Source organism: Myotis yumanensis, unplaced genomic scaffold (assembly GCF_028538775.1).
Source record: "Myotis yumanensis isolate MYYU_CA2020_CCGP unplaced genomic scaffold, mMyoYum1.0.hap1 SCAF_5, whole genome shotgun sequence".
In the NCBI taxonomy this organism is placed as follows: domain Eukaryota; kingdom Metazoa; phylum Chordata; class Mammalia; order Chiroptera; family Vespertilionidae; genus Myotis; species Myotis yumanensis.
This window is the reverse complement of record NW_027223756.1, coordinates 78435581-78460939: the sequence shown is the minus strand read 5'-3', so window position 1 is coordinate 78460939 and position 25359 is coordinate 78435581. Positions and strand designations below refer to the sequence as shown.

At 54.5% G+C, this 25359-nt stretch overlaps 1 protein-coding gene and 1 pseudogene across 3 annotated transcripts; one reads left to right on the top strand and one right to left on the bottom strand.

Moving 5' to 3' along the window:
• Positions 1-340: 340 nt before the first annotated feature.
• On the bottom strand, positions 341-25359 carry FZR1 (fizzy and cell division cycle 20 related 1). 3 transcript variants are annotated; one of them, XM_070415782.1, is made up of 14 exons: positions 25188-25359; positions 8323-8455; positions 7054-7179; positions 6884-6947; positions 6666-6793; positions 5904-5986; positions 5314-5497; positions 4482-4547; positions 3932-4034; positions 3607-3791; positions 3156-3389; positions 2680-2784; positions 2037-2138; positions 341-1769 (listed from the first exon to the last, which is right to left on the bottom strand). In XM_070415782.1, exons 2-14 carry the CDS (start codon positions 8389-8391, stop codon positions 1728-1730), a joined length of 1491 nt encoding a protein of 496 aa, XP_070271883.1. In that variant the 5' UTR covers positions 8392-8455; positions 25188-25359; the 3' UTR covers positions 341-1727. The 3 variants fall into 3 exon arrangements, with proteins under 3 accessions (XP_070271883.1, XP_070271885.1, XP_070271884.1); XM_070415784.1 differs by having other exon boundaries at positions 2046-2138; XM_070415783.1 differs by lacking the exon at positions 25188-25359 and adding an exon at positions 13464-13553.
• LOC139009765 (calmodulin-1-like) lies at positions 18536-19058 on the top strand (annotated as a pseudogene).

Below are 25359 nucleotides of genomic sequence, written 5' to 3'. Positions count from 1 at the left end.
CAGGGCAGGCTGCTCATCACCTGTTTGTGACGTTCAGGCTGGTCTGGGGCCTGGGTATGTGCAGACTGCAGCTGTCAGCCACCCCAGCCAGATGGACAGCCAGCCCCAGCCGTGCATGAGCCCATACCTGGTATAATGACAGTGATACTCCACTAGAGGAGACACAAGGCTCACTCTGCAGCCCCCAGACCCGTAGGCCAGGGAACACACATTCCTCTCTGTTGTCTCAACTCCCAGGCGCGGGTCCTACACAGAGCCAGCTCCTGGGCTCTTCGGCAGCTACGCAGGGTGAGGGTGTGGTAGGGAAGGATTGTTTTCTCTTAAAAAAAACACTCAAAAATAAGATGACCAATCAAAATACACAAATCTATGTACACTGTCCTTGCTTGAGGCTATGGCACACAGATGCTGGGGTGGGGCAGGGTCCCACCCTTCCCCAAATCCAAGCAGGTTCAGCTGATCACCCCTCCTAAATGAAGGCTTTAAAAGCTGTGACTCCGTCACCCCCAGGCAGGTTGGGTGGGCCCTGCCCTTCTCTAATTAGCCTTAAACATTTCTGGGACCCATATACAAAACACAAAACAATCCCAAAGAAAAGTCACAAACACATATATACACATGCACACACATGGCCGATTGCGGGGGGGAACACTAAATGAGGGGGACCTAGAAGCAGAGCCAGAGTGACCTCTGCCCGCCCCAGGCCTGCTCTGCCTTCTAGCCTCACCTGGGTTCACCTCTCTCCCTCCAATTTCTCCAGGTCTGGAAGAGAGGTGGTACCCAGTTTGGCCAGAGGACAACAGGGTGGGGGCAGGATAGAGGATACCTGGAAAGCTTCTGGGGGACCAGTGGTTGCCCCCTCCTCTCGCTCCTCCCTGGCTTCCCCATGGTCACAGGCATGGTTGGAAAGGACACATGGGATAGCTTGATGGGGAAGGAACCTGGGAGGAGGGTGAGGCACCCTTAGGCCACCTAGATCTGTACACCCAGCAAGCCGCAGGAACCGTAGTCCCGCTGGTGACAGAGCTCAGCTGTGTCCCCGTCAGAGACAAGGACAGTGCAGGGTCAGGGCAAGCTCATGATGACAAGTGGACCCAACTTCCGTTTTCCTGGAACAAGTCCATCTCGAGATGACCTCCTCTGGTGCACAGCCTGCCTGGGCCTGCTCCTGATGCCTGGCCCCTAGCAAAGTCACTGGGATAGCTGCCAGCAGAGGGACAGCAGAGGTGGCCGCAAGAGACCTATCAGGAGTCCTGTGGATCCACGGGCTGACCTGAACCGTCCTGCTGCTGAGCCCTCCCCTGGCTGACTGGCTTGGCATCCAGCTGTTTCTCCCGTCGCAGACGTGGGCAGTGGCAGTACTGGTGAACCCATACTTCTGGGAAGAGCATGCAGCTCAACAAAGTGACGATGGACACAAAGGGAAGCAGGTGGGGTCCAGGGAGGCGTCCATCCCCATCCGAGTGTAGACGGTCAAAGCTGGGGCCTTGGGGCCACCTGGTGTGAAGGGAGCCGGAACCCCGCGTGCCTGCTGGTGCCCAACCACATCCCCACCCCAAACACCGCTGACAGGGTTCGCAATCAGGCTTTAATGAGAATCTTCAGAGTCTCTCTGTGCCCGGCTGCCCGCCCACCCCGGCTGCTTCCTCTGGGAACATGTGCAGGAGGGAGGGTCATGCACGTGATGACAGGTGGTGCTCCTCTGCCCTGATGGCTGGGCCCGTGGTTTACCGGATCCTGGTGAAGAGGTTGAGGACAGACACAGATTCCTGCAGGGCACACAGGAGAGAAAGCTGAGCCCGCAGCTGGACGGGGACAGAGGCTTCGGGCCAGAGGAGGAGCATGAGTAGGCACCATTGTTTCCTGGCACCCTGGCTGGGGGTGCAGAGCAATGCAGGAGCAGCTAGAGGGGATGCAGGCAGTCCCGGGGAAAGTGACAGCAGAGTCTGAACAGGGCTGCTCAGGTGGCAGTGGGGGACGCCCCCCAGGATAGGCTGAGGGGATGCGCATGGGGAGCACCTGGCGCTGATACCGACCCACTTTACCTTTGTCGAACGAGTTTTGCTAAAGACATTCCAGAACCTCAGGGTTTCGTCTCCAGCACCAGTGACGATGGCCTCTCCATCAGGGGACATGGCCTGCAGGAGGAGAGACCCTCATTGTTCTCGGGCCTTGCAGTTGGTCCCATGAATGGAGTCAATGATGGAGGACAGGTGCAGGGGGCTGGGCCCCCACCAAAGCCAAAAACACAGGGTGCCCCAGCCCCTATCTACTCTATGCACTTGAGCAAAGGATCTGACAGTTTAAGCACAGAATACTTCTTCTGGAAAGACAGAAAAACACTTGAGGAGGGATGGAGAGGGCCTGTCCTCAGGCTGGTGCAAATAGGTTATCTGATGAACTGTCCTCAGAGATTTTCTTAGTAGTTGGATGGGGGGTTAATTGTGTTTCATCATAAAGATAAACTAATGTGTGGAGATTCTCAGGAGGACACAGCTGCCCTTCCTCACAGAGCTGGGGAGTTCAAGAAAGTAGATTCAAAGTGATGACACAATTAACGTTTGAAAGCAGAACATGGGAGCTGGCCTGGATGACCCACCCCCACCCCACAGGCCCAGGTGGGGGAGGTTGCCAGCTGGATCTGCACCCTGCCTTCCCAGGGGCCCAGTGCAGACTCACCAGGTACAGAACTCGGTAGGAGTGCCCGGTCAACTTGGCCACCTGGGTCAGGGACGGGTACTTCCAGACCAGGATCTGGTTCTGTGAGTAGCCATGTGTGCTAACCTGTGGGATGTAGAAGGCACTGTCAGAACCTGGGCTCCCCTCCCACGACCCCAGGGCTCAGATGCAAGCTGTCCACTCCCCCTGATGCACCCACTGAACAGCAAGGACACCTGGGACCTGCCCAGCCCCGTACCCCCAAACTCTGGTTGATGCCGAAGGTGACAGGGAGCTACACTGTACCCGGAGCTCAGCCAGCCTCTGCTGGTGGTCAGCAGCACGGGCACCCAGATTAGGGGCAGGTACTTCCAGACTGACCTGGGTGGCAGGGTCCTGGCTTTACCCTAGGACCCCAGGGAAGGCGTTGCTGGGGCCCAGGGCTCCTGCTCCAGAACCTTCCTGTGCACACACAGAGGCCCTGCCATGGCACTCACCAGCTCATTGGCGTGCTTGGACCAGGCCAGGTTGCACACCTGGGAGCCTGTGTCGATGCACTGCAGTGGCTGCCCTGTGAGCGTGTTCCAGAAGCGGATGCAGCGGTCGGCCGTGCCGCCGCCGGATGCCAACAGCCCATGCTGATGTGGGGACCAGGCTATAGCTTTCACGGCTGCCAGGTGCTCTGTGTACTGCTGCACGGGACTCAAGCTCGAGTGGTTCCAGACCAGCAGCTGGGAGGGTGGGGATTGGGGGCGGCAGCAGCTGTGAGGCCCTCCATTGGCTGTGGCCCCTAGGCAAGCCCTCAACGGGAGGATGAATGGCTTAGCTCAAACCCATCATGGTCCTCCCTCAGGGCATACCCTTGTCACCCCTGCTGTATGGATGAGGGCTGGCCAAGTGGATGGGATATTTCCAAGGCCCGGACAATGAGGGGCCCAGGGCATCTACCTTGTTGTCATTGCCTCCTGAGGCAAGGAGCTGGTGGTCCGTGGACCACTTGAGCCCACAGACCTCCTGACGGTGGCCCTGCAACCGCCGCTCCGACTGCAGGGGCGGGGTGCGGATGTCCCTTTGCAGGATCATGCGATCCCGGCTCCCAGATGAGAGCTGGTCGGCATTCCAGGCCAGCGCTCCTAGAGACCAGACAGAAGGCTGAGTGAGGCCGAGGCCTGGCCTCTCAGAAACAGGGTGCGCTGGGAATCATCACTTCCTCATGCCTAGAATCACTCCCACCCACTGGGATGACACCCCACCAGGACCCTGGGCTCCTCACCAACTCGTGCCGTGTGGCCTTCCAGCATGGAGAGCTTCTTCCCCGCAGCCGCGTCCCAGATCTGCACAAAGCCCTTGTGCGTGCCGACGGCCACCAGGTTCCCCTAGGACAGGACCGGCGAGAGCAGGCATCAGGCCCAGCCTCCCTGGGTCTCCCCTCCCTGCTCCTCGCATGTCCCTTCTGATCAAGTGACACCCACCTTGTCCTGGAACTTACTGGGGAGATGATTACACAACACATGGGTTTGTCAAAATCAGCCAACGCACATGTAAGACCCATGCACTTCAATGTGTGAACCTGCCTGCCCGAGCCTGGCCTGCCCCTGGCTGGGGTGAAGGCTGGGGCTCTGAAGGGACTGCGCTCAACTCTATGTCTGTGGGGGGACCTGCCAGCAGCCCTGTCACTGTCACAGTCTCTGCCAGGCTGGGAACAGGCGGGATGCAGACATCGCTCTGGGTCCCCCAGGCCCCCAACGCTGCCGAGGACCCTTGCCAGCAAGGCCCAGTGAGACCTCCCCTGCCCAGCCCAGGAATGAACCCTGTATACTAACCCGCTCAGACCAGCCCACGGAAGTCACTGAGTCCCCTTCCACAGAGAGGTCACAGAGCCGGGTCACCTGGGGGAAGGAGGGAGTGGTCGGTGTGAGCTGACGTGCTGCCCGCTGATCCTTCAAGGCCCCCTGTCCATTCATTCATGCATCCATCTGTTTATTCATTCAGTCACACCTCAGCCTATGGGCACTGATGTTAAGGCTGGGACCTGAGATAATGATGCTGGGGTGCCCAGGAGACTGCAGGCTGCAAGGGGACACATGCAGCACAGGGATGAGTGACTGGAAAGTCTGGGGAGGGTGCTGGGGAGGTGACGAGGGCATCACACACCTGGGGGTGCTTCCAACAGGTGGCAGCCCTCTCTAGGGGGCATCACCACTTGCATTAATCTCTGAAAACCTCCCACCCTGGCAGGCGTGTCTGAGCCCATGGTGGGCCTAGCAGCACCTCAGGGTTAGTGCTGAGGGTGGGGTGGGGCAGCCCCCAGGCTCAGCCAGGCCTAAACACCCATCTCCCCTCTTCTGCAGACACAAGCAGAGGCAGAACTCTGGTAGAGAGCAAGGACTACTGGTCAATACAGGAGATAGCCCACAGCAGAGGGGCCTCCACTCACACCTGCTGACTATTCCCGAGTTCCAGTCTGTACGTGGAGGGTGGGCCTCAGAGGTGAGAGGTTAGCCAGGTGCTGCCCCAGGCTCTGGAGCACCCAGCCACACTTACCCTTCACATGGGCCAGCCCGACGCAATGACTAGAGGAAGCCACCCCACACCCCTGAGGCACACACACACACAAGCACCTGCACACACACTTATGGGCACTGGAGCACCCACCTGGCTGGTGCAGGCGCTCCACAGGTACACGCAGGTACCCAGCCCCACACTGAGCACATTGAGAGATGACCAGTCCACCAGGTTCAGGTAGAAGTCGTCCTGCAACTCAGGTGCATCCAGAACCTTGAAGGGGATCTTGGAGATCTTGCGGGTGGGTTTCCGTGGGGATCGCAATAACTTCTGACTGTGGGGAGAGCCCGAGACGGTGATTTTCTGTCAATCAGCCATGTGGTTATCATTACTCTTTGGCTAATGTTACTACCCCTGGTTCACATTAGTTCTTGGCATATCTTCTCCCGCTCACCTTGCCCCTCTGCCTGCATGATCCCCAAACTGTGGGTGACCCCATGGACACAAGGCCCTTTGCCCTTGGGTGTTTGGCCACCCCAAGACTCAATAGCCACACCATCCTCTCTGCTTGGCACCTCCTCCAGAGAGCCCTCCCTGACTCCCCTCTCCCCCAGTCTGGACCCAAAACCTTCAGGCTGACAGTGTGCCCCAGTGAGGGGTCCTAAGACTAACTGCAGCTCTCATGTACTGCCCGGCTGCTCACCCTGCCCTGTCCCCGCCCTCAAAGACCCCGAACTCACCTTTTGTTACTGACTGGCGACAAGGAGTAGGGAGACACATCATTTCCGTCATCAGGGCTGGAGCGCTTGGTACTGAGGGAATACTGGAGGGAGCGTGGACACATACCCACTGAGTGGACACTGTGGTCCCAGAGCTCAGGGACCTCAGACCCAAAGCTTGGGTGCCCTGAGCTCCTGGTGGTTGGGGGGGAAGAGTAAGGGTGCTACTCGCCCTAACCAGGAAGACCTCTAACTAGGGGTGTCCTGGGTTCCGGAAACTCAGAAAAGCAAACCAGGACCCTGCTCGGTGTGACTGCCAGCATGCCCCTGCCCCCTCACAGCCATTAGCCCCTCAGCCATCCTGAGGGACTAGAAGTCAGGCTCTTTCCAACACTGCCAGGGGCCCCCATGACCCGGGATGGCTTGGACATGCTCTTTGGGGCGGCTCTGCTGAGGACACTGTCCCTTCACCCTGCACCTGAGCACCTGCCCCAGTTACCTCTGTCTCAGCAGATGCCCAGAAGGGCCACAGGGCAAGCCTAGGAGCTAAAGGGGCCTGGCCCTGCCTTCTCCCACCCTCTCTGGGGTTCAAGGCCCCCAGCAGGGCTGGTGTGTCGGGGGAGGAGGAGGAACCTAGGGAGGCTGAGACTGGTCTCCTGGAGGAGCCTCCACACAGCACAGGAGGCCAGGGATGAGGGCTGAGCCTGGATCAGTCATGGAGGAGAAGGACCTCTATCCCCAGCAGGAAGCATCGGTCAGTGTGGGCATGGCTGGCAGGCTCACCGTGAACAGGCCCTTCTTCTCGGGCGTGGAAGGCTGCAGCCTGCGGTCCTCCGTCTGTGGGTCCTGCACCTTCTCAATGCCGGCCCCTAGCAGCTCATTCTTCAGCAGGGCTGAGTAGGCCAGGCCATCTGCAGGCACCAAACACAATGAGAGGCTGGGGTGGGACCAGGGGGTGAGGTGGTGAAAGAAAGAAGGTGTCTGTGGCCCTGACTCCTGACCTTTGCCATTGTCCGAGGTGGCATCCTTGGCTTTCCGGTTCTGGCTGGGAGACTTCTCATTTTCCTGCGGGAGAGGGAAGGAGCAAGAGGAAGAAGGGGTGAGCCAGAATGGCGTGGCCCCGCCCCAGGCTTCTCGCCTGGCCCTCCCATTGGGGGTCCTCTGTCCTCACATTGATCCTGTGGAAATTGACACTCCAGTTGGCGCCCGCTCTTGAGGGGATGAAGCGGTCCCCATGCTTGCTGGGGGAGGACACGGGGGAGTTGGTAGGTGTCAAGGTCCGCCGCATCTCTGAGACCTAAAAGGATGGCAGGGTGGGGTTGGGTGTCTCAGAGCCACAGCCTGACCCATCCACTCTGCCTGCTGCCTTTGGTCTCTGGCCACTGACCGAGGGGTTCAATCTTGGAAACCCAAGGGGCAGAGGTAAAACATTTGGGTAAATAACTCATATGCTGGACCTGCTGGCAGCTTTGTGAGGCAAAAAGAGGCCAAGGAGCAATAGAGCCCAAGACATTAGCACACTACAAGGTGGCTTTATATTTCTAAGCGACCACAGGACCAGAAAGTCGAAAGTTTATTCCCTGAGCACTGAGAACCTGTTGCCCCGCCACCTCGATTTCCTGCACATGGGACGGATCTTCTCCCAGAGAACAATAACCCAACCACCCGAACCGAGATGTGAAGGTGGGCGCACAGCTTCCAGCCAACCCTCTGACCCCAACTTGATTATCTGGCGAACGCCCTTATCTATAATCGATCTGCTGTGGGTTGAACTGTGTCCTCCAAAAGCATATATTGAAGTCCTAGGCTCTAAAATGAATGCCTGGTATCCTTATTAGAGTCAGAGATACCCACACAGAAAAGAAGGGAACATGAAAACGAGGCAGAGACTGAAGTGATGGATCTAAAAGCCAAGGACTGCCGGCAAAACCAGAAGGATCTTCCCCAGACCCCTTAGCCCGGTCACCCCTGCCCCATCGGCTCCTGGGTCCCAGTACCCTGACCCCCTCCCACATCAGCCAACCCAGGCCAACTCTCCTGCACAGGCTGTGGGGCCAGGGCTGAACCCCAGCTTTGTGTTGCTGGGCCCTTCACTGACTGCCCTGCTGGGAAAATGGGAAGGTGGCTCACATTCCCTCATCCCCCAGTCAGACCTGACTACGGCCCAAGAGAAGAGCTGGTGCCCCCTGCAGGCCAGCAGGCACAGGCCCTGTAAAGAATAAGGGGCCTCCAGCAGGAGGAGGGGAGGTGCACTGCAGCTCTGGTGGCTGTGGTGGCGTCATGAGGGAGTTCTGGGGGAGGATGTGTTTTTCACCTGCATAGCACCTCCCTCTTTTGCTGAGGGCAGAAGCCCTGTGGCCAACCACACCCCTCCCCCATCTCCCCACTAGCTCCAACTGGGCCAGGCCAGCACTGGCAGGGGTGACCACCGGCTACTCACACACGGCATTGTATTCTCGTTCTGGATGACAATCTGCCGAAGGAGGCGCCGCTCATAGTCCTGGTCCATGGTGAGGCAGGGCAGGTACGGCTGCCGGCCAAGTCAGGCCACCAAGTTCAGCCAGCCAGTCAGCCTGGGGCAGGAAGGGCAGGACAGCTCAGCACCAGTGGGCAGCAGCCCTCACTACCACCCGGTGACCACAGAACCCCTTTCAGGAATGCCCTACCGTACGGCAGGTCCTCCCTCCCAGGAGCCCAGAGCTCAGGCGTGGCCATACCCCAGAGGCCTTGGAAGTCACAGGGAGATACAACCTGGACAAACAGGACTCCTCTCTGCTTCCTCTGCGGGGACCTTCTGACAGGACCCTTCACTTCTGTCCTGGTTAGGGCAAGGCTGTCCCTATCCCTGACCCCCGAGGGCTTACCCCAAGTCCCCCGCTCCTCCAACTCAGACCTCCATCTCATTGCCTTCTTACTTCAGACCCTCTGAGACCATGAGCCATGCAAGGAACCATTTCCCTGGCTCCTTGGCCCCTGGCCCCAAGAAGGAGGCATGGGGCTGGGCATGGGTTGGGGCTGTACCAGGGAGGGTCAATACACTCCCCAGGAGTCTGCCAGAGCTGACTGGGCCCCAGGCCCTATGCAGGCACTTGAGCCCCAGGGCCAGGCAGACCAGGTTGTGACCCAGGGAAATTGGCCTCCAGCTTCTACCCAGCTCCCACTGAACTCCACCCAATCTGGGGCGGCCTCTCTGAGGAAGTGGAGTGAGAGATCACCAGCAAAAGGAGACTGGAGGGCAATATTCCACAGAGGGGAGAGCAGATCTGAGGAAGAAAGGGCTTTGGGCATTCCAGGATGGGGCAGAAGTGAGTGGCAGCCTCAGAAAGAAAGGCTGTTCTTTATGGCAGGGATGGCAAACTGGGGCCCAGGGACAAACCAGACCCACAGCCGTACTCTGGCTGCTTTCAGAAGAAAACGTTTGCCAGTCCTGCCTCCCTTCAAGGCACTGCAGAGCATGGAGGGTAAGGCAGGTTTCCAGGACAGAGCCTGGCACAGAAGGGGGTCAGCAGACGGTAGCTTCTTGCTGTGGGCCTGCCCTGTGCCCCAGAACCCCGGCAGTCACTGTCCCTCTACTCCTCTGGCTGGAGCCCTAAGGCCCACACTATGAGATATTTAGGCAGGTCTGCCTCCGTTCTATTCTCAAATCCCCAAATGACCTCTCTGATGAATTCCTGGCCCATCACAGAGACCAGGCATACTGTGTGGCTGAAGCACCAGCTCTAGCCCGCCAGGTACTTGTCCCTCACATGTCGTTACCGCACACACGGGAATGCCTTGATGTGGCCCAGTCCCGAAGCCAGTTGCTTGGTCAAAACGCAGGACACAGCCATTGGTTCCCACAGTGTGTTCCCGCCACCTTCCACATTAGCGAGCTTGCATGTTTTATCTCATGCTCCCCCCACACAGCAGCATGAACTAGGTGCTCACACCCTCATGCAGATGAGGATGTGAAGACTGAGTGAAGAGCAGCAATACCCCCAGTGTGCCCAGACCCTCCCTCTACACCCTGGGGCTCCCGTGAGCCTGTGCTAGCTTGGAGCCCCAAGCCCCACTGTCCCCCACCTCAGTAGACCAGCTTTGATGAGAAAAGTAGGACCGCAGCACCTCAGCACCCCTCAACCTTGGGTAAACCTCTGGGAGCCACCATCCCTTCTTGGCTACATCCTTCCTGCTCCCCCCACCCCCCCTGCTGTAACAGAGGTCCCCAGACACATTTTGGTCCATTGTAGCCACAGGACAGTCTCCTGAAGGGACTGATGATGGCTTCAGGCCTTCCATACCTCTCTGGGGCCTGGGGCCACATCCTCCACCTCCTCCGACTTCCTGCCAACCTGGCCTGGCCCTGCCTAGCTCACAGTCCACCCACTGGCTGTCCCAGAATGTACCTGCGCCTCCCTTCCTCCTCCAGATTCTCCCCAAAGCCCAGGCCTTGCCCCGCAACACCCCTCCCCATTCACATGTGCCCTCCCCACATTTGACCACTCCTGTGGCAGCACAGCTGTACTTGGGACAGAGATGCCTGTGCCTGCCTGAGAGTCTGTCCCAGGTGGAGACTCCTGTTCAAAAGGACAGTTTCCCAAGGGGAGGCCCAAATCATCTCGACCACTGCACCAGGCTGCATGCAAACAGAACTGAGCTCTAGGTCCACCTTGACCGAGCATCCTGTGAGTGAGGTTTACAGGGGGCTAGACACAAAAGGAGTAGCCATGGCTCCATTCTAGTAGTTCCAACAGTCAGTGGGCACTTTCCCAGATGTGGACCAGTTGGCTGTACCCACCACTTTGCAGACAAGGAAAAAAAAAAGCTCAGAGAGGCTGGCTAACTTCCCCCACTGGCCCTGCCTGGGCCTCATTTGCCACCCACCAGCGAGCTCTCAGGAGATAAGGTGGATGGTCCCTGTGCTTAGCAGTTGCCTCTCCCCATGGCTTCCAAACATACTGTTGCTGAAAGTGAACTATTCCAGACAAAGTTAGCAGCTCACTCTCCCCAGGAAAAAACCCTAGGGGCCTCATATCAGGACGGGTCATGCTATGGGTGGAGTCATCTAAACCTCTTGGCCCAGATGAATTCACTTCCCCTGGAGACCACCTCCATTCACAGATCAATGGCACCACGTTGAGGCCGGCAGGGCTAGTCTGTGTCAGGATAGCAGGCCCCAACAATAGCTTGGATGCACTCTGCACATCAGAAATTAAGCAGAGCCCAGAATGCTGCAGTCATCTCAGGGACAGAGTGAAAGACAGGTTTCCCAGGACGAGTTAAGAGGCGAAGTGCCACACAGCTGGTGGTGTGCTGAATTTGAGACCAGAAGGAATGTCCAGAGTGGCACACCCTCCTGTCATCAGCAGATCAGTTGCCCCTGTCTGCCCGCTTATACTCTGGTATGGCCACTTTAGGAGCCCATACAGTGGGCAGCATCTCACCATTTAGATGTGGCTCCTGAGGGCCAGAGAGGTTCCAGACTGCCCACATGTGTAGGGCCCTAGTCCCTAGACCCGTGGACACGTCACCTCATGTGGCAAAAGGAATTTTGCAGATAAAATTAAGTCAAGGCCCCTGAGATAGGGGATGATCCTAGACTCCCCAGAGGGCACAGTGTCAACATAGAGTCCTTATAAGAGAGAGGCATCAGGGTCAGAGTGAATGATGAAAGAGGCTGTGCTGCTGGCTGTGAAGGTGGAGGAAGGGGCCGAGAGCCCAAGATATGGTGCCTCCAGGAGCTGGAAAAGGCCAGAAATGATTTTCTGTTGGAGCCTCGAGAAGGACCAGCCCTGCCCACACCTGAGTTTAGTGTTGGACTTCTGCTATCCAAACTATGAGATAATTTTGTGGGTTTTCGGGTCTTTTTTTGTTTTTTAATTTTCATTTTTGCTAATCCTCCCTCGAGGATATTTTTCCATTGCTTTTTAGAGAGAGTGGAAGGGAAGGGGAGAGACACAAAGAGAGAAACTTTGATGTGAGACAGACACATCCAGTGGCTGCCTCCTGCACTAGTCCCAACCAGGGATGGGGACTGAACCTGCAACCAAAGTACATGCCCTTGACAGGAATCAAACCTGGGACCCTTCAGTCCATGGGCCAACACTATTCACTGAGACAAACCAGCTAGGGCCATTTCTGTTGTTTTAAGCCACCAAGTTTGTGGTGACTTGTTATAGCAGCTGCAGGACACACACTAGGGCAGGGCAGAGAAGGCAGTGACCTGAATTTGAGTCCAGAAGGAATGTCCAGAGTGGCACACCCTCCTGTCATCAGCAGATCATTCCTTCTGGACTCAAATTGCTGCGGCCTTCCTTCATGGACCCTTCTGGGGGGTGGCTGCTGAGAAGGTTCCTAAGGTGCTTGTGCTCGACACAGGCCTTTTCTCTGCCCAGTCCCATGTGGCCCACTGTGGATAGCCAACCAATCCTCCTGTCTCCATCATCCCCTCTCTCCATAACCCCACTCCCCACCCCGCCGAGTTCCAAGATCCCTTAGTCTGCCGGAGAGGCAGTGGGTCTTCATTCTGCCAAGAGGGACATTTGCTGACTGTCTGCCTAGAGGCCCGAGGCAGGTACCAGGGTTAAGCAGGCAAGGAGACAGACATGGTCCCACCCTCCTGAGCTTCTCTTACTAGTATATCAGAAGCAGCAAACCAGAAACATGGAACTAGGTGAAGAACAATTTTGGGTGGTGGTACCTGATACCAGGAAGCACATTTTAAAAGTGGCTCCAACATTCAGCTGTCAAAGTAAAGGCAAGTTGGAGGGAGTGGAGGGGGCACTGGATCCCAGCACCCAGCCTGGGATGTCTCTCCAAGACCAGGTACCCACAGAGGGACCCATGGGATGCCAGCACGGTGGAAGGGCTCCAGAACTAACTCGTCCCAGGCTCTGACCTGGTAAATGCAGGTTAACATCCCCAATGGGGTGAGCCTTCCTGCTGGCCAGCAGGGATGTCGCTCTTGTTACTAAATTGACCTGCTACCTTCAGAAGCACCCCGCCCCCCCCCCCCCCCCCCCCCCCCGCACACACACACACATATCAGGTTTTCTCAATGAGGAGGTGGAGGTAGACAGACATGTGGGGAAGCATGGGACTTGGTTGGAAAGTCTGTAAGGATTCTCTGAAAGGTCAGAGGTCTCTGGGGGACCTTGCCAAAGGTGGCACACACTGCCTTGACTTTTCCAAACAAGTCTGAGCCCCCAAGTGTTTACTTAGACATGTCCTTGCTTAAAAGACACTACAGACACATGTGTCTCCTCAAGGATGCTTACCCTGCTGATAGCATCTAATAGTTAATTTTAGTACAAGCTGTTGTTACAATAAAAGCTTAAGGAGGCAGGCAATCAAGGTTGTTTTTGGCTCCTTATGCCAACCAGTCCCTTAGCCTCTCCTCCACAGAAACACGTGTCAGAGTAATCACTCATCCGTCATTCAGGGTCTGTCGGTCAGTCCCGGCAGGCACAGACCAAGATCTCAAGAGAGTGATAATTAGCAGGTCCAATCAGGCACAAATGCACACCCAAACCACGTGACCTGGGAAATACAAACACACAACCAGGCCTGCCCACCAGCCCGGAGACCCTGCTCCAGCCTGACCTTGGAACTAAGGCCTGGAGCTCGGCCAGTGTGCAGACTGGCTCATTCCAGAAAGCTGAAGGCCACCTCAGCCCAAGGACTGGGACCTCAGGGGACACCGAACTTCAGCCTGGGGACCCTCCTCCAAGACTGCTGCTTGCCGCACCACAGAAAAGCAAAGACTCCCAAGCTGTAAGAGAAAAGTCTGGTCAATTCATCACCAGAGAAATGAAAAGTGTCTGCAAGGCAAACACACCATGTTTTAAAAAGAGACAACTAGCGCCCTGACCAGTTTGGCTCAGTGGATAGAGTGTCGGCCTGCGGACTGAGGGGTCCCAGGTTCGATTCCAGTCAGGGGCATGTACCTTGGTTGTGGGCACATCCCCAGTGGGAGGTGTGCAGGAGGCAGCTGATCAATGTTTCTCTCTCATCCATGTTTCAAACTCTCTATCCCTCTCCCTTCTTCTCTGTAAAAAAATCAATAAAATATATTTTAAAAAGAAAGAAAAAAAAAGAGACAACTAGGGCCCTGACCGGTGTGGCTCAGTGGGTTGGGTGTCATCCCATGCACCAAAAGGTTTGCTGGTTCAAATCCTGTCCAGGGCACATGCCAGGGTTGCGGGCTCAACTCCCAGGATGGACTGCAGGAGGCAGCCGATGATGTTCCACTCTCACGTTGATGTTTTTTCACTCGTCCTCCCTTTTACTCCTCTCTCTCTAAAAATCAATTAAAAAAAGACAACTAGAAAAAAATCTACTACCCTGAAGATAGACCAAAGTGGCATAGGACATGAATAACTGTTCCTGGAAAAAGTACTCGTCCTCACTCACAGTTGGAGAAGGCGGTTCCCACTTCCTCGCCCTGAGTGATTCTGAGATTAGGTGACACGCCCTTGCCACGGATACATAGGGATTGCTCGCCTGCACTGCTGGCAGCAGCTGAAACTAGTACGACTTCTAAGAAAGGCAGCTTGGAAGGCAGCTTGGCAACTGCTTGCAAAATCTAAAAAAGCACACCCTTTTTGATGCAGTGCTTCTACTTCTAAGAATTTGCCCTTAGCAACTCTGGGCGTGTGTGTGCAAAACCTCGTGTACAAAGCTGTTCTGTACAGACAGCTTAGGAGAGCAGAGACCATGAGGAATGATCCAAGCGCTACCTTAAGGGCAGGACTTCTTCCCCACCAGGAGGCACTGAAGTAACAAGGGCAGGCCTGAAGGTCTTGGGGACCTGCTGCCTGTGAGAACAGCATTGTGGGGATGAGCAATTTCTGGAAGGCTGGAGAACAAACTTGTAGCAGAGGGTTGCTCTTGGGGAATGGAACTAGAGCAGTGGTTCTCAACCTTCTGGCCCTTTAAATACAGTTCCTCATGTTGTGACCCAACCATAAAATTATTTTCGTTGCTACTTCGTAACTGTGATGTGGCTAGTGTTATGAACCGTAATGTAAATATCTGATATGCAGGATGGTCTTAGGTGACCCCTGTGAAAGGGTCGTTCGACCGCCAAAGGGGTCGCGACCCACAGGTTGAGAACCGCTGAACTAGAGGATGGGGGTCAGGAGAAAGAGGAAGCCTTGCTTCCCCTGGCTCATAATTTGGTACTTCTTGAAATCAGTGAAAGGGAACATGTTAGCTATTCCAAGAAATAAGCCAGCAGGGGAGAGGTTGAACTACGTAAGTCCAGGGCCCGCCTGGAAGAGTCTCAGTGGTAGGAGCAGCCCTGGCTGTGCTCCAGAACATTGTGCTGCCTTTGCCGTATGAGTGTTAGAGAAAGTAATGAGTTCTCTGTTAACAAGTAGTCACTTAGCACAGACAATCTGTAAGGCCTTGTGATTGGGGAAGGGGGGCGTGGTAAGGATGGGGCCAGTGGCAGTGCGAGAACCCCGGCCCTGGAGAGGTACCTGCCCTGCTGCCCTGAAGGGTGCCAACTGTAGGCTGGTGTCCCTGGTCTGGTGAGGTGGCCAAAGCCCTGGCTGCTTGGCTTCCTACTATTACTGTTCCCTCTGCAGGGTACTGTCATTAGGGGTCTCACTCACCCACCAGGCCAGCCCTAAAGAGGAGGGTCTCCTTTTCCCTGGGTCCCCCAGAATGAAGAATCAGGAGGCCTACCTTCTGCCGCTGCCTCAGACAAGCCTCAACCTGCTCCTATGGAAAAGGGGCACAACCCCAGTCACCTAAAAGGGCAGAAATGAGGTTCCCACATGGCTAGGGCTACATGTCAGAGATTCTTTTTTTTTTTTTTTTTATATATTTTATTGGTTTTTTACAGAGAGGAAGGGAGAAAGATAGAGAGTTAGAAACATCGATGGGAGAGAAACATCGATCAGCTGCCTCCTGCACATCTCCCACTGGGGATGTGCTCGCAACCCAGGTACATGCCCTTGACCGGAATCGAACCCGGGACCCTTCAGTCCGCAGGCCGACGCTCTATCCACTGAGCCAAACCGGTTTCGGCATGTCAGAGATTCTTGACAACCCGGGGGGCTGTCTTCCCGGGCAATCCGAATGTGCATGCTTTCCAGTCAACAGGTAGCAATGGAGCAGGGCCCTTGTTTTCAACCACCTGCCCAGTGGCCTGCTGCACCCTCCTGAGGGGGCTGTCCCTGCCACTCCTGGCTACCCGAACCTCACCGTTCCTATAGGATACACATGGTTCCCACTCACCAGATACTTAGGGAAAACAGGTTGCTCTAATCTGTTTAAACCAGCAGTTCTCACTGGAGTGACTGCCCCCAGGGGACACTGTGGTCTCAGGACAGGGATGCTCCTAAACCCCCTCACAGTGCCCAGGATGGTCTCCACAGGGAATGACCCAGCCCATGTCATAAGTGCCCAGACACCTGGCATAGGGCCAGACCACAGAGTGCTACCTGCTGAGTAAGACAATGGTGCTTGTGTGGGCTAACCCTGGAGTTAGCAGGGCTAAAGGGGACTGAAGACAATCCTGTGCCAATACCTGCGAGTCCTTTTTCCAGCTGAAGTCAGTGACAGGCGGAGTCCCGTGAGGAACAAGAAGGGAGGCGAGCTTTAACTCTACCAAGTCACCCCCTGGCCTCCCCACCTCACAAATGAGAAAATAAGGTGGAAGAGCCTGTCTGGGCACGACCAATCATACAGCATGCAGCACGTCATGATCATCTTAGAGCAGTGATGGCGAACCTTTTGAGCTCGGCGTGTCAGCATTTTGAAAAACCCTAACTTAACTCCGGTGCCGTGACACATATAGAACCGGTGCCGTGTCACATATAGAATTTTTTTTGATATTTGCAACCATAGTAAAACAAAGACTAATATTTTTGATATTTATTTTATATATTTAAATGCCATTTAACAAAGAAAAATCAATCAAAAAAATGAGTTCGCGTGTCACCTCTGACACGCGTGTCATAGGTTCGCCATCACTGCCTTAGAGGCTTCCTCAAGAAGGGACATGCCGTGTTGGAGGTACACAGGGCCTCCTGTATGGCCTGGATACAGGTTGGCACACATCCTATGAGTTCACAGCAGGCCCAAGGCCCCCAGGATCAGAGCACTCTGCTTCCTGAAGCCAAGTTTCAAGGCCTTCAAGATTTTGCAGATCTCGAAAAATTGGTCCTCACTGTTTTTTATATTTTGTAAGGCTCTTTAAAGAGCCAAAAGAAGACATTCCTATGACACATCTTGCATGACTCAGTATTTTTTAAATATATTTTTATTTATTTCAGAGAGGAGGGAGAGGGAGAGAGAATCGTTGACTGGCTACCTCCTGCTCGTTCCCCACCAGGGATCGAACCCGCAACCTGGGCATGTGCCCTGATCGGGAATTGAACCATAATCCCCTGGTTCATGGGTTGACACTCAACCACTGAGCCACACCAGCCGGGCCATGACTCAGTGTTTTGAGGTGACTGTGGTCTGGGTGTGCTACCTATGAGATGTGTTACCATGGGCACTGCTGACCCTGGGATCCAGTCATTCTCTGTGGGGGGTCACCTGGGCACTATGGTGGATTGAATAGCATCCCTATCCCCACCCCTCAATGCCAGAAACAACTGTGACAACCACAAATGCCCCAGCCATGGACAGTGTCCACTGAGGGCAGAATCACCCCCAGGTGAGGGTGGGGCGATCGTCCCTTGGAGAAGTTGCACCGGCCAATAGTGAGAGGGGTCAGGTGGCACCTGCTATGCACGAGGGATATGGAGAAGGAGAGTGAGGAACGCCTCTAGCAGGAGCCTGTGATCACCTGCCTGGACATGTCCTATGCAGGCAGCAGGGTCCCGGATGAACGGACACTGCTCCTGGCCCCGTGAGGCAAACTCCACCTGCACCCCTCTATGAGCCAACACAGCTCGAAGCACTCGACATGCTTTATTTAATTTTGTCCCCAGGGACGACCCATCTCTCCATTTCACAAACTAAGGAACTCAGGGCCCTGGCAGTTGGTGGGTGGTGGAGCTGAGACTGGAACTCCACCTGCCATGACCGCTCAGGTCACAATGTTCCCATGGGTGAGGGTCCCAGGCTCAGTATGGAGCGAGCCAGCAGTCTAAAGCTGAAAGGACTGCCCTGGATTACATCACACGTGAATCTCTACCAAGCACTTGCTGCAGGAATCATCCAACTAGGGGTCATGATGACAAGTGAATGGGGGCTCCCTGGGAACTGTCATCTTGGGGCACAGACTTTCACAGGCCCTAAATCTCCAGAGAAAAGTGCACACAAGGGGAGGAACCAGGAGGTTGGGAGGTGACTCAAAGCACCCCCAGATTACCTGTGGGCCTTGAACCAGCCCCTTCCTCTGAGAAAGGTGGGGGATCTTGCTAGGAGGCCAGGGGCTGTTGTCTTATTACCAGCAATTCTCTAAGGGGTTGTTGGAGAAGTCCCATATGAGAAAGATCCAATCAGAAACAAGGAGTTGTCCAATTTTCTGCTCACTTTGGATCTGGGAAGCTAGGAGAGGAATCTCTGACCTTGTTCTATTGCCGCAGGTCAGGCAAGCCTGTGTCCAGCCTAAGGCTCCCTCCCTTCCACTACAGCAAATCAAAATACTATACAGAGTCCGAGTGGAGCGAGCGAACTGAGTGGTTGTGTAGTTGCGTCTCGGGGAGACCGGTAGCGCTTGCAGCATGGCTGACCAACCAACTGAAGAAGCTTTTTCACTATTTGACAAGGATGGTGATGGAACTACTATAACAACAAAGGAACTGGGAGCTGTAATGAGGGCTCTTGGGCAGAATCCCACAGAAGCAGTTACAGGACATGATAAATTAAGTGGATGCTGATGGTAATGGCACAATCGACTTCCCAGAATTTCTGACAATGATGGCAAGAAAAATGAAAGACACAGACAGGGAAGAAGAAATCCGAGAAGCATTCCGCGTGTTTGATAAGGATGGCATTGGCTATATTAGTGCAGCAGAGCTTCACCATGTGATGACAAACCTTGGAGAGAAGTTAACAGATGAAGAGGTTGATGAAATGATCAGGGAAGCAGATATTGATGGTGATGGTCAAGTGAACTATGAAGAGTTTGTACAAATGATGACAGTAAAGTGGAGATATTGTACAGAATGTGTTAAATTACTTGTACAAAATTGTTTATTGGCCTTTCCTTTGTTTGTAACTTATCTGTAAAAGGGTTCCCCTACTGTCAAAAAAAATGCATGTATGGTAATTAGGACTTCATTCCTCCATGTTTTCTTCCCTTATCCTACTGTTATTGTCCTGAAACCTTATTTTAGAAAATTGATCAAGTAACATGTTGCATGTGGCTTACTCTGGATATATCTAAGCCCTTCTGCACATCGAAACTTAGATGGAGTTGGTCAAATGAGGGAACACCTGGTAATGCCTTTTTAAGTAGTTTTCTTTAGGAACTGTCAGCATGTTGTTGAAGTGTGGAGCTCTAACTCTGCGTGGACTATGGACAGTCAACAATATGTACTTAAAAGTTGCACTATTGCAAAACGGGTGTATTATCCAGGTACTCATACACTATTTTTTTGTTCTGCTGGTCCTGTAACAGAAACATTTTCTTTTATTGTTACTTGCTTTTTAAACGTTTAGTCACTTAAAGAAAATCTGCCTATGGCACAATTTGCCTCAAATCCACTCCAAGTTGTAGATTTGTTTTCCAATTTAAAAAATTTTTACCTGCCCCACGCCCCCCCCCACCCCCCCCAAATACTATCCAGCTGCCAGCCAGTTATGCCGTGTGCAGTGGACCAGGGAGGCTTTGCAGAGGGAAGACCTGGCTCTGTCTCTTCATCTATAAAGTGGGGACGAGGGATAACACTGCCCACCCCAGGTGAGAATTGCTGCTCTAAGCTCCGAAAATGATGCCCAAAGGGAGATGAGCCCCTACTCCCCCATCTAGCCTGGTGAAAGGTTCAGACTGAAAGGCCATTTGGGTCTGCTGCAGCCCGAAGGATGCAAACCCCACACAAAGGAAGAACATCAACTTGAGTACCACACCCAAATGATTAATGATCATTTATGTGATTCTAACTGTGACTGATATTAAAGGGTCGATTCTCAAGACTGGATGGGGCCTTAGAGGGGATCAGATTAAGCCCCATGAGGTTCCCAAAGCCCTTCTACAACTCTGCATCTGCTTGCACACCTACAGGGACAGGGAGCTCACCCCCTAACAAGTAGCCTGAACATCAGTAAGTGCTTCCTCAGTCTGTCTTACTGCTGTTCCCAACCATGGGTCCAAGGTGGGGGTGGCAGAAGGAAAAAGCTATTATGTTTAGGGCAGGGTATTTCCTCTACCCTCCACACCCCTAGCTCTGCTGACACCAGGGACAGGTCATTCTCTGGGGAGCCATCCTGGGCACTGTGGGGAGTGGAGCAGCATCGTTGGCTCCCACCCACTCAATGCCAGAAGCATCCCCTGTTGTGATAACCACAGAGGTCTCCAGACATTGCTCCCAGTGGAGACCCGCCCCCCCCCCCGCCCCCCCATTTACGGGAATCCTTAGGGAAATAGTTGCTTCCAAAGACCAGTGAGCTCCATAGACCAACACTAACCTTTCCCAGCTGCTCAGCCCTTCAGAAAGTGCAGAGACAAATACCCTCCATACAGCCATCTACTCCTTCCCCTGCTCCCACCATCCTTCTCCCCTCCACCCAGCTGGCCTCTCCTTGTTGTGCAAACACAGCCTAGTCCTTTCTGCAGTGGCTACATGCCCCACAGGGACCAGACTGCCCTGAGAGTCACAAAGCAATAGTTCCCGGATCCGATCTGGTCTGGGAAGAGCACGTACAAAAAGGCATGGGATCCAGAAAGAATGGCCTGCAGTGAACAGACTGGGGAGGCTGGATGCATGGAGTGCGCTGGTAGCAGAAAAAGGGAAAGGTGGCAAGGCCAAGAGGGTAGTCTCCTGAGACAGTGTGGTAGCAGGGAGCTGGGAAAGGGATCAGAAGTCGAGAGTGGAATGATCAGATATGGGCTTACAGACCAGCAGAGTGTAGTGTGGAGGCAGGGACAGCAGTGGCGAGCAGGGGAACCAGGGAGCAGATGCCTGCCTGTTCAGGTGAGAAAGTAGGCACCCTGAAAAGATGTGGGGTATGGAGAGGAGAGGCCTCGTGTTGAAGCTGGCGTTGTAAGGGGAAGGGGAGCGGGGGGGGGGGGGGTGGTGGTGGAGGGTAGTTTGAGGAACGAGTGACCTCTTCTGGACACACTCAACCCAAGATGCATAGGAGAGATGGACAGAGACACTCAGGAGAGAACTGGCCGCTGGCTATGTGGGCCTGGAGTTCAGGAGTCAGCTTTGGGCACCAGCAGCAAACGAGGACAGGAAGCTAAGGGTGAAAAGCAGGCAGGTCATCAAGGAGCATGTGTAGAAGAGCAAAGAGGCATCTGAGTACAGATTAACCAGGGCCACCACACAAGAACCTGATCCTGACTGTTCATAGCAACTCTACTTATAATAGGCAAAAGGTGGAAACAGCTCGTGTCCACCAACTGTGGTGGACAAACAAAATGGGATACATCCATACTGGAGTATTATTTAGCCATGAAAAGGGATGAGCACTGACATATCACAACCCTGAAAGCATGATGTTCAGTAAGAAGCCAGACACTAAAGGCCACATAGTGTGTGAGTCCATTTATGTGCAATGTCCAGAACAGGCAAATCCAGAGACAGAAAGTAGATTTGTGGCTGTCAGAGGCTGGGGGGATGGGGATGGGGAGTGACTGCTGATGGGGAAGGGACTTCTTTTTGAGCTGATGAAAATGTTCTGGAACTAGATAGTGGTGATGGATACACACACCTGTGAGCATACTGAAAACCACGAATTGTACACTTTAAATGGGTGGATTGTGTGGCATTAGAATGATATCTGAATAAAGCTGTTATCAACAAAAATTAATGAGTAAGATAATAAGGAGATCCAATGAAGGAGACAGAGGGACAGATAGAATGCACAGGAAGCCAGGGGAGTGGATTCTACATTCCACTTACTTGGGGAGGGGCACCGTTTATCATGTTTACTGGTTGAATGGTTAAGTAAAGCAATGCTCAGTGTGCTCTGTCATCCCATTCACACGTGAGGAAACTGAGGCAGGAAAAGTAGGCACTAGCCAAAAACACAAGGATGTATGGCAGTCAGGGGCACAAACGCCCTGGCAAGAGTGCACATCAGGGGGAGCTTTGGTCACGTACTGAGTCTCAGTGCTCAACAGATGTCTGTGCATCGAAGGGAGGAGCTTCAGGACTTGCCTGGCTCCTGTCTGCATGCACAAGCAGGGCCCCGCAGTGGCCAAACTCTCAGGGAGGCTGAGTGGGCAGAGTGGAGACCACTGGGGCCTGTGATGGGACAGAAACCAGACCACCAGGAGCTCTCGGGGCAGAAAGGGGGCCACCAAACACTCCTTTCTGCTGGCTCCCTGTATCAACCCCCAGAACGGGCCTGGCCCTCAGCATCCACTCAAGCAGCGTGTTCCAGCTCCAGCCCCGCCAGGGCACAATGCAGGCTCTGGAAATAAAGTCCCTGCCCTCCCAGGGCTCACGGTCTGAACTTTAGTCCAGGATCTCCGCCCTCCGCGCCGCTGACACTGAGGTGAGGCCGTTCACTGTGAGGGGCTGTCTTGGGTTCTCTGGGGTTTGGAACAGCATCCCTGGCCCCCACCCACTCATTGCCAGGAGCATCTCCAGTGTGACAACCACAGATAGCCCCAGGTGAGAGCCTCTGCTCTCCAAGAGAAAAACTACAGGGGAACTGCAGTTCGGCTGGTTCCTAAAAGACCAACTCCCTTGATCTCTACACAAACCAGCAGTCCCTGAGTGAACTTCAGGTCCTCATCCCGCTCAGTGACACTGAGCAAAAGGTCCCCACAACCAACCCCACTCTAGACCTCCCCAAACTCAGGAGTCCCAAGTGTACAAAACCTGCCTGGCCAGAGGTCCCAATAAAGAGCCCTTGGGCGATTTCTGCTGAAACAGAGGAGCCAGTGTGAAATCAATGCCAAGCCACTTCTGAAGCCTCATTAGGTTTTCCTGTTTGCTTCCAGGTACTCCTCCCCCAGGCCCAATCAGCCACCACCACCAGCACAGACACCTGAGACACTGCCCCCAACTCAGCAAACCACCTGGCCTTTTTGACCCAAGAGCTGTCCAAGGCCCAGAGCCCTGATTTTTGGAGGGAGTGGGCCCAAATCTTTAGCAAAACCCTCCTGGAGCAATCCAACCTCACTTGCTACACAAAGATAGCGACCAGCACACCTGTTTCCACTCTCAGTTCAGAAGGAAACGCCAGTACACTATTGCCAAAACAGAAGGGGCCCCCAACATCAAAGGCCATGATGGTCCGAGAGAAATTCTGTTCAATACGCAGCCTAGGGGACAACGTACCACCCTGGGGACAGTCCCCAGAGGATCTCACCGGCTCCCAGCATGCAAACCCTGCTCCCTCCTCCAGGGGAGACTACCCAGCCTCCTTCTTTTCAAAGTCCCTCCCACCTGTCTCCACTCCAGGGGGTGGGGGTGGGGGGTATGTATGCTGTGGGTGGATGGTTTTTCTTTAGATGAATAGTCTTCATTTAAAGTGTGGTTAAGGGGGGGGGGGGGGGATAGGGGTTTAATGGGGGGGGGATGAGGACACATTTGTAATACCTTAACTTATAAAGAATTAAAAAAAAAAAAATAAAGTGTGGTTAAGAAAAAAGGTGAAGGGATTAAGAACTACAAACTGCCAGTTATAAAAATAGTCACAGGGATGTAGCATACAGCACAGGAAATGTAGTTAATCATATTGTAATAACTGAGTGGTGCCAGATGGGTATCAGATTTGGCTAGTTCCTACAGCACAGGTTAGGGCATGGGCCTGCTGTTGTGGGGATGAAGTGGGGGCCCTGGTTTTGGGGAGCAAAGCTACGCTTGTTATTTACAAAAGGATTGTGGGGGATAAGTGTGGGAGGGGAGGTCACGGGTTGCAGGTGGCTCAGAATGGGGAAGTCAAGCAAGGCCGGTTTTGAGGGGGAGGCTCTAATTTGGGGGGAGATCATAAGGTATAAAAATGTCTATTCGCTATGTCATACACCCAAAACTAGTATACTATTGTATGTCAACTATAACTGAAAAAAACAAAACTCTGTTAAGATGGACGGGGTGGTAAAGGATGAGTACAGTCTCACCAGTGAGAGGAATGAGCACATCATCTGGTGGACTGGGGTAAGGGGATCTAGTTCCCAGCCTGAGAGGCTCCCTGAACAAGGAGATGATTTTTTGGGGGGAAGAGAACAGGGAAAAACAGATTTAGGTCGGACATTTGCACAGTGGTGGGTCTCAGGCTTAGGGTCTGGGACGGGTCTAGGTGATGCAGGAACAATGCAGGGGTGGGGGGCATCGTTTTTAGGAGAAAACAGCTCTGGCTGGGGAGGACATTCCACACTTGGAGGTGGGGTGTCTGGGGTGGTGGGGCTTGTGCTCGCAGGAAGAGACAGCTGGGCACAGACGGGCCACCTTAGATTTTGGTGGGGTCAGCCAAAATGGGAGAGCTTGACCCTGGGTAGCTGGGATGGGTCCAGCTGGGAGGACGGGGATTAGAAAGCAGAGGGGCTAGAAGCGAGGGGGGCGTTTATGCATTCAAACTGCCTTGCCTAAGTGCTTCTGTGTCAGAAGCAGAGAGGGGTGCGGTGAATACAATAGGGTCTCCACACCTCAGCCTACTTGATTCAGAGTCCACAAAGCTCATTTTGAATGTTATTGGGATGGGCGCTGGTTCGAGCCTGGGTGAGTCACATACAGCTATGGAAGGGCTGTTTAAATCTGGACAGGGCCTGGGCTGGGATGGCGCGAACTTGGAAGACCCGGGTTTGACAAGCGAGATGAATAGTACATATTAGGGCATGGACCCGCTCTTCTGGGGGTGAGATGGGGGGTGTCCCTTGTCTTTGGTTTTGGGGGCAGAGCTCGGTCCCATGTTATAAAAGGGTTGCAGGGGAGAGGGGGCGGTGAGGTTGACGGCTGCAGGTAGCCCGGATTGGAGAGGTCACTCAGGGCTGGGTTTGGGGGTGAGGCTCGGATTTGGGAGTTAAGACGGTAGTGGGATGCTGAGGTCACCTGGGCCTAGCTCGGCTTGGGGGCGGTGTTCGGGGGTCCGGCTGCCTCCTGAAGCGCCCTAGCTTGGGTGTCGCAGCACGGCACGTCGGCTCGGTTCTAGGGGGCTCTGGGTTGGTCCGCGCCGCCGCCAGGCCCGGCTCGGGGGTCGCGGCTCGGGTCCGGGGGGCGGGTCCCCAGATTCCGGCCACCTTACCTGGCTTGCTCCCGTCACCGGCTGGCTCCGAGGCCCCGCCTCTTCCGGCGCCGCGCCGCGCCGCACCGCCTCCGCTGCCCGCAGCCCCGCCGGGTCGGCTGCGGCCGCCACTGACGGGATTCCCGGCTCCGCGCTCCTTAATATGGCGGCGATCGCGGCTCCGCGGCCTCCC

What these genes read in the sequence shown, in the direction of transcription:
- FZR1 (XM_070415782.1), bottom strand. Translation starts at nt 8,391, where the DNA reads ATGGACCAGGACTATGAGCGGCGCCTCCTTCGGCAGATTGTCATCCAG. An exon ending in TCGCCAGTCAGTAACAAAAG is followed by an intron (nt 5,498 to 5,903) that starts GTGAGTTCGGGG and finishes CTCTCCCCACAG; the next exon opens with TCAGAAGTTATTGCGATCCC. An exon ending in CAGGAGGCAATGACAACAAG is followed by an intron (nt 3,390 to 3,606) that starts GTAGATGCCCTG and finishes CCACCCTCCCAG; the next exon opens with CTGCTGGTCTGGAACCACTC.